Source organism: Dasypus novemcinctus, chromosome 3 (assembly GCF_030445035.2).
Source record: "Dasypus novemcinctus isolate mDasNov1 chromosome 3, mDasNov1.1.hap2, whole genome shotgun sequence".
Classification (NCBI taxonomy): domain Eukaryota; kingdom Metazoa; phylum Chordata; class Mammalia; order Cingulata; family Dasypodidae; genus Dasypus; species Dasypus novemcinctus.
Genome location: NC_080675.1, coordinates 39,788,636 through 39,804,446, shown reverse-complemented (window position 1 = coordinate 39,804,446; position 15,811 = coordinate 39,788,636). Strand labels below are relative to the sequence as shown.

Below are 15,811 nucleotides of genomic sequence, written 5' to 3'. Positions count from 1 at the left end.
ACCAATATCACCCTAATACTAAAGCCAGATAAAGATATTATGAAAAAAGAAAATTACAGACCCATTTCTTTAATGAATACAGGTGCAAAAATACTCAATAAAATACTTGCTAATCAAATTCAACAGCATATTCAAAGAATTATTCATCATGATCAAGTGGGTTTTATACCAGGCATGCAAGGGTGGTTCAACACAAGAAAATCAATAAGCATAATGCACCATATTATTAAATCAAAGAAGAAAAACCACATGATCTTATTGATTGATGCAGAAAAGGCAGTTGACAAAATACAGCATCCTTTCTTGATAAAAATATTACAGAAGATAGGAATTGAAGGAAATTTTCTCAACACGATAAATGTCATATATGAAAAAACTAGCTAATATTGTACTCAATGGTGAAAGACTGAAAGCTTTCCTGTTGAGATCAGGGACAAGACAAGGATGCCCACTGTCACCACTGTTGTTCAATATAGTGCTAGAGGTCCTAGCTAGGGCAACTAGGCAAGAAAAAGAAATAAAATGCATCCAAATTGGAAAGGAAGAAGTAATACATTCACTATTCACAGATGATCTGATTTTATATCTAGAAAGTCCCAAAAAATCTGCAACAAAGCTGCTAGAGCTAATAAATGATTTCAGTAGAGTGTCAGGATACAAGTTCAATACTCACAAATTAGTGGTGCTTCTATACACGAGTAATGCACAATCTGAGGAGGAAGTCAGGGAAAAAAAATCCATTTACAATAGCAATTAAAAGAATCAAATATTTAGTAATAAACTTAACCAAGGATGTAAAGCACTTGTATTCAGAAAATATAATGCATTGCTAAAAGAAAAAAGAAAGACCTAAATAATTGGAAGAACATTCCATGCTCATGGATTGGAAGACTAAACATCATTAAGTGTCAGTTCCACCCAAATGGATATACAGATTCAATGCAATCCCAATAAAAATTCTACCAGCTTTTTTTAAACAAATGGAAAACACGATTATCAAATTTATCAGGAAGGGAAAGAGGCTCTGAATAATAAGAAACATATTCAAAAGGAAAAATGAAGTTGGAAGACTCTCACTTCTAGACTTTAAATCATATTACCTAGCTACAGTGGTGAAAACAGCATAGTATTGGCATAAAGATAGACATATAGACCAATGGAACCAAACTGATGGCTTAGCAAGAGACCCTCACATCTATGGTCAAGTGATTTTTGACAATCCTGTCAAACCCACCCAGCTGGGACAGAACAGTCTATCCAACAAATGGTGCTGGGAGAACTGGATATCCATAGCTAAAAGAAAGAAAGAAGACCCCTATCACATACCTTATACAAAAATTAACTCAAAATGGATCAAACACCTAAATATAAAAGCAAGTACCATAAAGCTCCTAGAAGAAAATGTAGGGAAACATCTTCAAGACCTAGTGGTAGGTGATGGATTCTTAAACCTTACACCAAAAGCAAGAGCAACAAAAGAAAACATGGATAAATGGGACCTCCTCAAATTTAAACACTTCTGTGATTCAATGGACTTCATCAAGAAGGTGAAAAGGCAGTCCACTCAATAGAAGAAAATATTTGGAAATCACATATCTGATAAGGGTTTGATTTCCATTCCATATAAAGAAATCATACAACTCAACAATAAAAGAGCAAGCAATCCAATTAAGAAATGGGCAAAATATTTAAATAGAAATTTCTCCAAAGAGGAAATACAAATGGCAAAAAGCGCATGAAAAAATGTTCCATATCACTAGCTATTAGGGAAATGTAAATCAAACAACAGTAAGATATCATATAATACTGCATAGAATGACCATTATTTAAAAAAAAACACCAGACAACAGTAAGTGCTAGAAAGAATGTGGAGAAGTAGGAACACTCCTTCACTGTTGGTGGGATTGTAGAATGATGCAGCCTCTGTGGAAGACAGTTTGGCAGTTCCTCAGGAAGCTAAATATAGAACTGCCATATGATCCAGCAATTCCTCTACTAAGAATATATCCATAAGAACTACAAACTATGACACAAACAGACATCTGCACACCAATGTTCATAGTGGCAGCATTATTCATAATTGCCAAAAGATGGAAACAACCCAAGTGACCATCAACCAAAGAATTGATAAACAAAATGTGGTATATACATATGATGGAATATCATGCTGCAGTAAGAATAAATGAAATTGGAACATATATGATGACAGATATGAAAACTGAAGACATTGTACTAAGTAAATAAGCCAGACACAAAAGGACAAATATTGCTTGGTCTCATTAATATGAACTAAGTACAAAGAATAAACATATGGAGTTAAAACCTAGACTATAGGTTATTAAGAGATAAGAGGAGGGTTGAGAAGAACTACTGATGCTTAATGTATGTAGAAATTTTAATTAACTTGACTGTAAAAGTGTGGAAAGGGATAGAGTTGACAGTAGAACATTACAGTGAGTAGCAGCTGGTTTATAAATGGGAATGTGGCTGAAAATTGTAGTCTGGGGAAATGAATGTCAATTGAAAGAAAGCAAAAGAATAATCTAGGAACTGGATAACACAGTGAACCCAGAGGTGGATGAGAATTGTGGTTGAGGGTACAAATGCAAGAGTGTCTTTCTGTGAGCTAGAGCAGATGTACATCACTATTGCAGGGTGGTGGGAATGTGGAGAAGCATGGGAAACTACAATTGGTGTTACCCATAGACTGTGGTTAACAGCAATACTATAATATTCTTGCATCAGTGCCAAATATTTACTGTGTTGATAATGGAAGTGTATGAAAAAAGTGCGCCAATTTACACTATGGGCCATGGTTGGTGGTATAGTCTGGTGATATTATCTCTTAATCTTAACAAATGTTCCACCATGGTGAACACGGTGAAGGGGTGTTGTATGGGAATTCTATGCATGTGCATGATTGTTTTTAAGTTCACAACCTTTGTAAAAAAATATATTAAAAAAAAAATAGTGTGGGTTTGGGGAAAAATACACCAAATGTAAGATAGGGACTATAGTTAGTAGAAATATTTTGATGATGCTCTTGCACATTTTGTAATAAATGTTTCACAACAATGCAAAGTGTTGGTGGAGGGATGATGTATGAGACCCCTGTATGATGTTATGCATGTTTATTTTGTAAGTGCACAATCTTTACTATATACTTATTTTTATTCATGTTCATGTATGAATGATATACTTCAATAAAAATATATTTGAAAGAATAATACATGAGTAGAAAACTATTTTGCAATAAAAAGCCAAGCACCAACACATAAAACAACATGAATTTTTAAAATACATTGAATGAAAAAAGTCAGATATAAAAATGTACATATTGTTTAATTCAGCTTATATGGAATTATGGAAAAGGCACAACTAATATACATGACAGAAGCTTATCAATATAGTTTCCTGGCATTGGGTAGTGGTTTGTAAGGGCACAAGGGAATTTTGTGGGTGAAGGAAATATCTATACTGTAATTGCAGTGGTGGTTACATGGTATATGTATAAATTTGTCAAAATTCAATGAAGTGTATACTTAAAAGAGGTGTAAACATATCAATAGTTAATTTTATAAAATGAAAACAAAACAAAACCTCATTTATAGTTCAGGAATCTTGGATCCAGAGAGAAGTGATTGGCTCAAGAACTTAGAACTAGTAAGTGGTGATATATACACTAGTAACCAGGTCTTCAGATTCCCTGATGATTCTCCTCCACCATCCTCCCCATTCTCTGTAGCTCATCCCAGCTTCTTTCTTGACAAAGACTAACATCTAGAGAAATGACTCAAAAAATTGGAGAGATGGGCATAAATTTCATGATTTTGCATCTACTATTTAACCAGCGAAAGGGCATTTTTCATTTGCAAATTAATTGCTGACAAAACACTGATGAGCATTTTAGTCAAACCCTTCCCCATACCTACATTTTTTTTTTTGCATTGTTTTGTTTTACTTACAAATCCCACTTATCCAGTTGTCATCTTGTATGACAGGACTTGTATTCCTGATGCTGTTTTCTCAGCCTTGTTGTTGGCCTTAAGGTTAGACCCAGATAAGGGCAAAAAATCCAGTCAAGAGAGAGAAAGGAGTAAAGAGCCTTCGACGTAATCTGACAGCATCACTCCTTGGCCTAAAACTTTCTCAGGAGGTCACAGCAGACGGCTTCAAATCCTCAGCAGACCACACAAGCAGGGCCACAGTTATGATTCACCTACCCACATCCTCCCTCTTAAGTCTTATACTCCAGCCATGCTCAACTAAGCCTTACACTCCAGCCATGCTCAACTATCACTATGCCATATCCTGCTTCACCCTGTGCTTTTGAGCATGCTCTTCCTTTTATCTGATCTTAGATACCCAAATTTCCTTCCCACCTACCCCAAGGTTAATCACTATTGATTCTTCCTTCCAGATCCTTCTTACATGTTACATTTCTGGGAAGTCTTAATTCTTCCAGGCTAAGTCAGTGTTCCTTCCTATTGTGTTCCATGGTATTGTTTATGTCCCTTCTAGAGCACTCATGGCACAGAACTGTAATTTCTATTTGCATCTTGGTGATTAATATGTTCCATAGGTTTATTCCCATCACTTAGCTTTTGGAAAGGGCGATACTATATATGATGTGATTGTCACCCTCCTCCCCTTACCTCTGTTGTCTGGACCAGAAGTGGACACCTGACACAAAGTCACCAATTGACAGGTGCCCCAGCAACCATGACATAGCCTTCTACAAATGATTCTGCCTTTTGGAATGGGTGCTTTGGAAATAGGGTATTAGCCACAGTCTCTCAACCGAGTAATTGAATTCAGAGCGAAAGAAGGAAGTTCCAATTAAAGTAGTGGGGAGCAGAACTGTGAAGTCATGATACCATGATAAAGCTGACGGTGGTGTGGGTTGTGTATAAGAAAAGCAAAACGTATGAAGCTCCTTGGCAGATGGAGGAAGGAGGTCCTACAGGCAGGAGGAAGCAAAGATAGGAGAGACTGTGTGGTTTTAGGGAGGTGGGGAAGGTGGCCTTGGCTCCTGAAGGGTTTTCAAGTTCCTGTGGCTGGCTATACATCCTATCTTGAATTCTACAAGATTGCCCCTACCAGGTCTTCACAGTATGGCCCCCATTTCCATTTCTTTGAACTAGTTTAATGAATTTCTCTTTCTTGTAACCCAAAGAGCTTTGGTTCAAACCATTTTTATTTTCCCCTCTAAACTGAGTTTCTTGAGGGTAAGGACTATGCCTTACTCTTACTTCTATCACAAAATGTAGCTCAATGCATAGAAGGTGTTTAAAACATGTTTGTTGAATGAAAGATGAATAAATGAATGAATGAATACCAGTCTTTTGGTAATAAATGGAGGACAATATTTTCCTAGCTAGAATCCTTCCATTCTGTGCCTTCCTGATACAAAGAGATTTCCCCGCTGTTATCATCACAGCTCTAATACCCATGTCCTCCAGTTTCTTCAGGTCCAGATTTTGACAGGTGGCAATTCCACAGGAATGATGAAGTACTTTTGCTATAAAAAAAGGGGAAAATCAGGTTTGGCACATTGGCATCTGAATGTGACAGAAGATGACACCTTCATCCCAATCATATCAGCTCAGGAAGAAACACAAGGTGGCCTCCGGGACCTTTGAGTGAAGAAGCATGGGGAGAAGCAAGCTATATATTTAGAGAGATATCAATATATTTTATTTTATTTTATTTTTTAAACCAATCCAACATTTCCACCAGCAACTGTCAAAATAGCTTATGACATGTATACTCTTTCTTTTTAGTTATTATTTTCTTAAAAAAATGTGTTTAAAATTAAACAGGTGTTTTTTTTTTTAATTTCTTTTTTCCCCTAAAAAATGTATTTATGTCAATGCAGAAAGCCTAAAGACCTGTGGGCAGTTTTGTGGTGATTTTGTATGTGTGTTTATTTGTGTGTATGTTTTCAAGCCAGGTTCTCTCAAAATTGGTTGAGAAAAGGTCTGTAGGATATGGAAATCCCCTTTTCTAGAAACCTGGGCTCCATGGGATTATGCCAACTAAGACTCTTCTTGCCGAAACAAGAAATAGCCTACAAGCTGGAGAAAAGAGCTTCATGAGGTTTAAAAACAAGCAGGAACATGGGAGAAATGAGGAATTCCAGTTCCTATCTTGTGAAAATGCTTTCAAATGTGACCTGAGGCTCCAGGAGAGGTGGAAGGAACCCTTTGTGTGTTTGTATGTGTGTGTGTTATGTGTGTTTTTAAAATAAGCCTCTAAGTTTTTGTATTACTTCAAGAAATTTAGTCAGCCCTCTTGGCATGGTGCATTAGGATGTGAGAAGGTGGTAAAGCTGACATTTCTCAGAAGCAATGACATTTTAAATACAATCTTTCCCCTTAAAGATCTCACTAGTTGGGCAGAGGAATTGGACCTCTCCTGCCTCAGAACAAAGCCAAAGATACTCTAGAGGCATATTTTGTTTCTCCCAGTTGCCCTTTGCCTTCATATACCACTCCTATTTACCCCCACATCTCCCATTTGGTGGGTGTTCCTGCAAAAGGATAAATGTATAGATACTGACACAGTGAAACATATGGAATTTGCAAGGTTTGGGCAGAGAAGAGAACAATAACTTTGGGTTTTTGACTCAGTTTTGATGTAGGCATATAAAGCTTCTGCTCCAGCCACAAGCCTGCTCCTTTAGTGCCCTGCATGGGTGTGCAAGCTTCCTTCCACCCAAGTGCCCTCAGTCCTCAAAGGGATTCAGAGAAAAGAGGAAATGGACAGAGCCTTGGTGAGACAAGAGACAGCTGTTACCCAGTGAGAGTGACAGCATGTGTCTGACCTGCTCAAGACCTCGAGATCCTTCCCATTACCTTTATCACTAACTTCAGAAAGAAAAGACAAAACAAAACAAAAAACAATAAACAAAACCTGATGGCAAATAAAAGCAACCACAATAATGTTTACAATGCAAAGAGAATCTCAAACCAGCCTCCTGGAAATGACTCATTTTCACGCCTTGTCAGCTAAGTAGGAGAACAGTCGTGTATCAAATTGGACAGACAGGAGAAACCCTGCCACCAAGGAAACTAGAAGCAAAGGAATAACCAAATAAGCTGGAATAGAAGGCAATGAAAGGGTCTGACCTTTGCTATGGGCTGGGGACATGGGCAGAAGATGGGACGGAGGTGGATTTGTTGCTGTCATTGGTTTGTATTTAAATACTGTGTAAGGTGGGTGTTTCCTCCATTCTGTTTGATTAAGACTTTGCCCTTCCAGTTAGTTCACTGCCAGGGCCTAGGTTGTGTGAAGTTCTTGGGGCACGAGTCCTGATGCTGCCTCTCCATGGCTGCCCATCTTGGAGAGGTCACTGGTGGGGAGATGCCATCTCTTAGGAGAAGTCCTATCCTGCCCGGCACGAGGCCTTGTTCTGCAGTTCAGAACCCCTTGATGTAGCAATAGGCCTCCAGCGTGGCAAAGAGTATGTAGAGGAGCCACAGGCTCACAAAGAGCCAAGTCGTGGCAAGCTTGCAGCCACGAGGGCCACCGAGCTCCCCGCCCAGGTGGGGTCGCCGCCGGTACAAGAGCACGCTGATGCAGACGAAAGCAAAGATGGTGAAAAGGGTGACGGAGAAGGCCAGTGTGCCTGCAGACACATGGAACTCCTGTCCCTGCAGGGCCCAGTAGATGGCGGCCACGGACCAGGCCAGGCCAATGCCCAGGAAGACGTTGACTGCGTTGCTACCCGTGACGTTGCCAATGGAGGCGTCTGCATACACGTCCTGGATGGCGGCCGCTTTGCTGGCAAATGTATCTGGAAAAAGGCAGAGACAAATGAGAGGTAGCAGGAGGGTGAAATTTGGGGAGAGGTAGGCCAGGCCCAGGAGGGCCTATCCTTGTGTATGCTCAAGCTGCAGCTCGGGCCAGTGGATAGAGCACAGGAAGGAGAGCTTGGGGGATACCCCGAGCTCTGTCGGTAACAAGTTATGTGGACTTGGGAAGTCACTTCACTGTTCTGGGCTTCCAGTTTCTCCTCTGTAGGAGACTGGAAAATTCCTAAGGGCTTGATAAACCTAGTGGATATATCACTCACCTTTGACGACATTTTTAGTAGGGAGAATTTGCCATTTCATAATATTTCCCCAGGAAACCTTACACCCGGGGAAGCTGCCCAGGATGCCTGAACTTAACTGCCATATTCACATTCACTCACTTGACACAGATGTAGATTACCTGGCAATGCTTATGAGCTTAGTATTAAGCTAGGGACTGGAATTTTGGGAATTGCGGACATGCTGGGAAACCCAGGTTTTCTGGCAATGGGTAGCTGTGGACTCTGGGAAGGTAGGGCTCTGCTTTTGCATTTCTTGCATGGATCACAGAGCCTTGCAGTATGTTTGACTTAAGAGGTTCGCAAAAACTGTAGACACTGGAAAGACCATCAGGGACAACTAGCCCAACACTTTTATTTTTCAGGTAAAGGAAATAAAGGGCCAAAGAATACATCCACAGTCATATAGGAAGTTAAGAAGAAATCTGGCCCTAAAATCTTCATGTAAGTGTCTATTCCACACCATCACCTTATTTCCAAAGAGTTTCAGCCAATGCCACTAAATGGTGGACCAGCAGAATGGACCATAGCTCAACCTTCTTAAAGACCCTAGTGCCATCATCTGCTCTCTGGATCAACTGTAAGGACATGGAAGTTCCCCAAGCTATCTCCCTGCCCAGCTTGCCTCAATGCTGCCCATTTTCTCAGCTCTCTTCTAGAAAACCTTTTGCCCTTTCTTGCCTATGACCTTGCTTTTTTGCCTCAGATCCTCTGCTATTTCTCCCCATGTCTGTTCCTTTTCCCCATAGCTGTCCTTTCTCCTCTAATAGTTCCGGGTTCTCAAGGTCTGGAGAACAGATATCACAGGGCATCTCTTCCTACAAAGCCTTCATCCATCTAATTTCCTACCACCTGATGCATTTCCACTGTAATCAAACCTATTGTATCACTAATGTGCAAATAATCCCACTGATCTTTGCTGGGATTTTAGGATCAATTTCCCCAAAGCATGATGTAGGTTTAGTTACTTTTCAGAAGGACATAGCTTCTTGGTACAGGCTGGGTTTTCCTTGGTCCTGGCCAGCAGAATACTATCTGATGAGATCAGCCTAACCCTTCTGTGTGAGGGCATCTTCTTTTTCTTCCAGGGTGACTGGGATGACAGTTCCCTGGCAGGAGCCCAGGGTTCAGAGTCCCTGAAGACCCCAACTGAGTTAAGAAAGGAACCTGAGCTAACAGCCCATCTTTACCTGCTGACTTTTACCTCAAGCCCAGCTTACAAGTAACTTCCCTTGAAAACCGCCCCTGATCCCTTGTTTTGTACTTGCGTGGCACCTGTACTTTTTTCATAGATATTACTGAGATGGTTTTAATTATAGTTGTTGAGTGTAGGTTCCTTTTCTATATTATAAGCTTCATGTGGAGAGGGACACATATCTAACTTGCCTCCCATTATATTTCCAGCAATTAGCACAATTTTGTATCAGGTCCAGTAGATGATCAATAAATACTTGCTTAATGAATGAATAAATGGATGCTAACTCCTGCTTATTACTGAGCGTTTATAAGAAAAATAAGAGAGTATGTAATTCATCATATGAAACGACAAGAGCTTGCTGAGCTTCAAGAGGCACTTTGTACTCAAAGGTGTCCTACCAAGTAGTGGACACCAAGAAGTTTAGTGGCCATTTTTCTTGTGATATCTTCAAGCAATCTAGCCTTCAGCCTCTCAGAGACTGAATGTAAGGGGGAAATGAAGAGAGGACAACATGTATATCCTTTGAATTCCATTATCTATGGCCTAGTCTTATAATATATGATTAAGAAACTGGACCACTTACCTGGACAAGTAACTTAGCTTCTGAGGCCTTAGTTTCTTCAAATATCAATGGGAAAAATAATTGTCCCCATTTAACAGGACTTTGGTAAAAATAATATTGAATAAAGCATGTAAATTGTGTAAAATGCTTAGCATACATAGTGTTTGACACATTGGAAGTGCTCCATAAATGTTAGCTCTTATTATTAATATTATTATCAATCTCTTTGATTGACTACTGTGCAAAAGCTCTGTTAAGTTCAGATCTGAGATGGCAAGGAAGATGATGAAGCACAGAGTGGTGGTCATTTGAACCAGGTAATCTTGACTTTACAAACCCAAGCATTCCTCACTCTCACCTGGCACAGAGGTGCCAAATGCCACGAAAACCACAGCTGTGACTGAGTCCTTGAGGCCAATGGTGCAGCCGAAGTGGGAGGCCAGGTCCCCAATGATGGCGGTGAGCATGCCGATGATGAGTATAGAGACGACAAAGCAGGCCCAGCCATGGCAGTACTCTGTAGGGGGCACGCAGGCAAACAGCACCTTCCAGAAGACCGTCAGGAAATGCATGACATAGTCAAAGCAGGATGGCAGCCTCTCCTCGCCTGACTCGTCCTCATCCTCATCCCCTGCTGGAGGCAAGACAAAAGGGGCCAGGAAGGGGCAGTGAGGTCAGATCCTCATTCATGAGCACCACCAAGTCCAACTCAAATCATGGGCATCATCAGCTGGAAGGGGACTCCAGCTCCCTTGGGCAGTTGGTGAGGGCCGGGGCATCAGCAAGAGAAAATAGACATGGGAAATGAATTGAGTTTGCGTCCTTAGCCAATTTGAATGCGGGGCACCAAGGGCGAATGAGAGTGAGAGGACAAAGGGAATAAGGAAGAAAAGTGAGAAAGAGATAGGGTGGGAGAGAACAAGAGGGACAAGGCAGTGTTGGGCTTGTGATGAAGAAAGAACAGAAGCTGGAGTGGGCTGCATTTTGGTACGTTGGCAAAGAAAGGTGAAATCAGCTCTGTGTGCCCACTCTTCATTGGATACCAGCAGGGCTTCTCTCTTATTTTCTGACCCGACTGCAGCAATAACCATTTCGGTTCTAGTCATTACCCATACCCAGAGGTATGGTTGTCATTCCAGATCATGCAAGCATACCAGAGATCTGGTGCCTTCCTTCAGATAGCCCATGGGACAGAGCAGGGATGGGCCTTGTTTGTCCTTGCCAGGAAATATGAGCCCATTCAGAAATGCCCATTCAGCAGTCCAGGAGGAGAGGAACTGTTGAGACACGTTGGTGCATGGTCAAGGGCAACTTCTGTAATCACTAGCATAACTGGTGGAAGCTGGATTTCCCAAAGAGCAGGATCAGGACACCTGGGTTCTAATTTCCACTTTGCCATGAAGAAAATCTTTAACCTGTGGTAAATTACTTTTTATTTTTGAACCTCAGTTCCCTCGTTTGTAAAAGGAGAGGGGTAGACAAGGCAGCCTATTTTCTGTTTATTGTCTCTTTAGGGACAAAACAAGGTCATCAGAGGGGGAAACTGGGAGGACTGAAGAAGGCAATGTAAGAAGTGGGGCATCAGCAATAGCAGCGGCAGCAAACCTCTCTGTCTGGATATACATTTGCTCTGGCTCTGGGACCTCGGGGATATGACCCTGTGGGTTGCTATGACAACAAAACCTCATGAAAAATAACAAGGCCAGTAGTGCTCTCCATTTACCCTTTGCTACAAGGCAGTACAAGAAGGCTTGGTAGTGCCAAGAGGCAGTGTTAATAGTGGTGGGGAGACCCTTCCTACTCCCCTTCAAATCCATCTTTAGGCCTCTTGGGGCTCCTGGCCGTGCTGTGGGTGACCATGTGCAAAGGGAGAGGTTTGGAATCATTCAGGGTGGGGATTTGTCATAGAGTCAATGTGAAGCATTTTACCAACTCTTGGCCCCCTAGCCCCTGCTTTAAATCAGAATTGTCTCTCATTTTACAGAAAAGGTGGGTCAAATTAGTGAGAAGAAGAAGTGATGGAAGCTGGGATTTATTGAGTTCTTATTTTGTACCAGATCCTGTACAATACAAACCCTTTCTGAGGAAGCTAGTGAGAGTCCCCTTTTTAGATGAGGAACTTGAGGATCAGAGAGGTTAAGTATCTTGCCCAATCTGTACAAGCTCACATAGCAGAAACAGCATCTGAAACCAGGGGTAGTCACCAACTCCAAAATCCATGCTTTTTAAATTACCCCATGATTCTTTTCCAATGTGTACTGGGTTGAATAGTGTGCTTTAAAAATTTATGTCTACCCAGAGCCTAGACCTTATTTGGAAATAGAGTCTTTGCAGATGTAATCAAGTTAAGATGAGGTCACATTTGAATAGGGTGGACCCTAAATCCAGTATGGTGGTATCTTCATAAGAAGAGGGGAATTTGGACACAGTTACATAGGAAGAAAGACAAGTGACATCAGAGGCAGCGACTGACATCTACTAGCCAAGGAATGCCATGGATTGTCAGCAGCCACCAGATGTTAGAAAGAGGCAAAGAAGGATTCTTCCCTAGAACCTTCAGAGGGAACATGGCCCTGTCCATGCTTTAAGACTTTTAGTCTCCAGAACTGTGAGATAAGAAATTTCTGCTGTTTTTAAGTCACTCTGTGGTGCTTTCTCAGGGAAAATCTAGGAAACTAACATAAAGGTGACTCAGTGAAACAGAATTTAGGACTAGAGCTGGGAAGACTGGACTCATAGGCCTTCCCAGAAATAGCACTTCCCTATTCATGTGGGCTATGGGCTCCCTGCTCAGGTGGTGCCTGCTTCTCCCAGCAAGGCCTGTATCCATCTTGAGACCCTCCTTACCTGCACTGACAGTGATGGCCTCCAAGAACTGGTCCCTCCAGGAATGGGTCCCCACAACCAAGGCCAGGTTTGTCTTCTTGATCAGTTTGTCCACAGTACTCTGTCAGGGAGGGAAAAACTTGGAACCATGAGGTTAGAATTCTCATTGCAGAGTCTTGTGCTTCAAGGGAATGAAAGATGACCTATATTCCAGGTTTCACATGGGGTCCTTAAAGGTCTTGGGTTGGAATGGGCATTGGAAGGGTCTTGGAATAACCCAATTCCCTTTCTTTGGTTGTGATTTCTGACATTGGATAGGTTAGAGTAACATAATAGAGAATAACAATGATGATGTCAATAAACTTCACCCTATAGTTGAGTTTTATTAGCTTTGTTTAGAGAATACAATTAAATAATAATGATTTTACATCTAGGGGTTTTCTAGCTCATTTCTTCCATATTCTGTATTATGTTTCCTCACAATATTTGTAGGAAGTACAAATGGACAGCACTATTTGTTCCATGTTACAGATATGGAAACCGTATGCTGGGGTGGGAGGGTAAATGGTTTGTTGAGTTTCAACTTGACACATCCAATGGTGAGATTGGAATAAAACTTCAGGTCTTCTGCCTCCCTCCCCATTACCCTACTATTCAATTAGACCTCATGGATGGTCTGACCTTGAACTCATAGGACTCTTCAATGATGACCTCTAGTTTGGGATGTTCACCCAATACTGGCTTCCCCATCTCTGCTATCCTCTTGGCCTCTTCTTCCTCCACAGTCAGCTTCCTGTCTGTCACCTCTGCAATAAAACAAAATCAGACTAGCTTTAGCCCACTCCTCATTCTCCTGAAGTCTATGTCTCAGAGTATTGGGTATGGGAAGTAGATACAAAGCAAACAACTCTTGGGAATGGGTACTTTTGTGTATTATTTAGTGCCTCTTTCCATGAAACACTTTATGTTTAAACAAACCATGACAGTGTTCCTTGTAGGCCTGGGATAAGCATTCTTCTTTCTGACTCAAACATCTTCCAAGAAATTGCATCAAGTGAAGTCCTCAAGTCATTTGGTGTGATGTTGGAGGAGGTGGGAACAAAAGCCAAATATCTTGACCTTCAACTAATTTGAAATGTTGGGCCTCAATGTTTGTTTGCTCAATTACTTCATGTAATAGTTCTTGGTGGGAAGTAGAGAAGCACATTTAATCCAAAGGGAATGTCTACTAGTTAACACTAACATCTGTTTCAAACACTGTTGGTATCATCTCATCTATACAGGAGAGAGGGGAGATGTTTCCAGGAATATCTACATTTTACACACATGACTGTCATTCTCTTAATAAACTTGGATGGTTTCCCTAAAAACTTTGTGAATCTACAATGAAAGATCCCCAGGATTTCTGTAAGAACCAGGCACATTTCATCCAGAATACAAATAGTTGTTCACAACAAAACAAGAGAAAGTTCTTCCTTTACTTTCTTTTGAGGCATTCCCTGTGTCCATCAGCATCTTAACTCATTTACCAGTGGTGACTTCTCATGTTGAACAGTTAGGGAAGTTTTCCATTTCAGCTGGTGAGACCATTTTAAGAACATTTCACCAAGAAGACATGTTTTCTGGATTAGAGTGAAATAGAGATTGAATCTTTTTATTACGCTTTGATTAAAAAATTGCTTTTGGCAGACTGTTTCTTTCAGAGCTTGTTTAAGCATCTTCCCATCCAAGTCCACATTCTCACATGCAATTAATTCTTTTATTCGGCTCCTTAATTGCTTTCATTCCACACAGTGAATCTCCTAAGGGATTCCTTTATTCCTTGGATAGTCTCAAGGACAAAATGGGTCAGATGCCAAGAAGATCTTTGTTTCTCTCTAGCTTTAGAATTGGTGAAGTGAGGGGAGGGGTGAGACTTGAGTTCTTGAGGTGGTAAGGAAAGGAATTCACTGAAAATACTGTAAGCCTAGGGCGTAAGTTACCAAGCAGAGAGCCTTATATTTAACATAAGGATTTTCTAGTTGATCTAAATGGAGATGGTAAGAGAGTTTGTGGTGCATTCTGAGCTGGCTGTTTTATTCAGTTGTTTCTGGCACAAAACAGAGAAGACAATCCCAAAATGTTTGGGAGCTGTCCATGGTGCTGTCCCTTCTCTAGTGCTGGCCACCACTTTCAGAAACGGGGCTAAGGATCAAGAATCTTAGTCCTCTTGTATATTTCCAGATCAACTGACACTATTTAGCAGCCTGATTTAATTTATTCCATGGAATCTGGGTATCTGGTTAAATTCTGAAAGTAAATCCAGGTGCATACCGGACTCTGGCTATGAGGCCAGGGATTCTTTGGGAAAGGCTTATGGATTTCTTAAAAACATGAGAATTATTTTCCTCACATTGCAGTTTTTGGCACCATCACACAATGCCATCCTCGTGGTGACAATCTTATTCCATTCCTTCCTTCCCAATTTCCCCATGTCATACTTTACCTGTACCACAAGAACTTTATAATACCCATATAATGAGCTCTCCAGTGACATATAAATGTACCTGTCTAACCTCTTGTCTAGCTATCAATCTAGCACTATATCCATCTGGCAGGATATTGATCTATCTATTGACCTGTCCATCTCTGTGGTGACAGTTTTTCCATCTAGCTTTCTGCAAAAATCTCTTTGACAAATAACCAATCCTTTATCCTTGGATATCTTTGGATCTCTCACAGCCCCAAAGAAGTGCTCTGTATATATTTGTTAACTTACTAATGCACATACCTTTAAATCAACTCTCATTTAGTGTCTTGCTTTGGCACTAATTCCTGTTTTTTACTATGTTTATAGTGATCATTCCTTTAAATTCAAATTAAGTAAGTTTCTTGATAGAGTGATAAGTCTCAAATCTGAAAATCCATAGTGATTATGATTCCTAATTTATGTGACTGTTCAAATTTCAAAGTAAAGAGAATAAATGATAGGTGATCTAGGTATTAGACTGATGTGGGTACAGCTGTAAACAAACTAAGATATAGAAATAGGGAGAGAAAGAGAGGGAAGGAGGGAATGTGAATTAATAGGATTGGAGACTGAGCAAATATTGGAAAACCAAAGAGCTTAACCAGACCAGATAAGAATAGG

At 40.7% G+C, this 15,811-nt stretch overlaps 1 protein-coding gene across 6 annotated transcripts in view; it reads right to left on the bottom strand.

Annotated features, from left to right (window-relative positions):
* Window positions 1-5,674: 5,674 nt before the first annotated feature.
* Window positions 5,675-15,811, bottom strand: part of SLC8A3 (solute carrier family 8 member A3) — a 160,638-nt gene continuing 150,501 nt past the window's right edge. For 4 of the 6 annotated variants that reach the window (XM_058293191.1, XM_058293190.1, XM_058293188.2 and 1 more), the window contains 4 exons: window positions 13,363-13,487; window positions 12,703-12,802; window positions 10,214-10,489; window positions 5,675-7,798 (listed from right to left, as the gene is read on the bottom strand). In XM_058293191.1, the coding sequence (XP_058149174.1) occupies window positions 7,422-7,798; window positions 10,214-10,489; window positions 12,703-12,802; window positions 13,363-13,487 (878 nt within the window). In that variant the 3' untranslated portion in view covers window positions 5,675-7,421. The remainder of the gene's footprint in view (window positions 7,799-10,213; window positions 10,490-12,702; window positions 12,803-13,362; window positions 13,488-15,811) is intronic. The other 2 variants (XM_058293192.1, XM_058293189.2) reach the window with 1 other exon arrangement.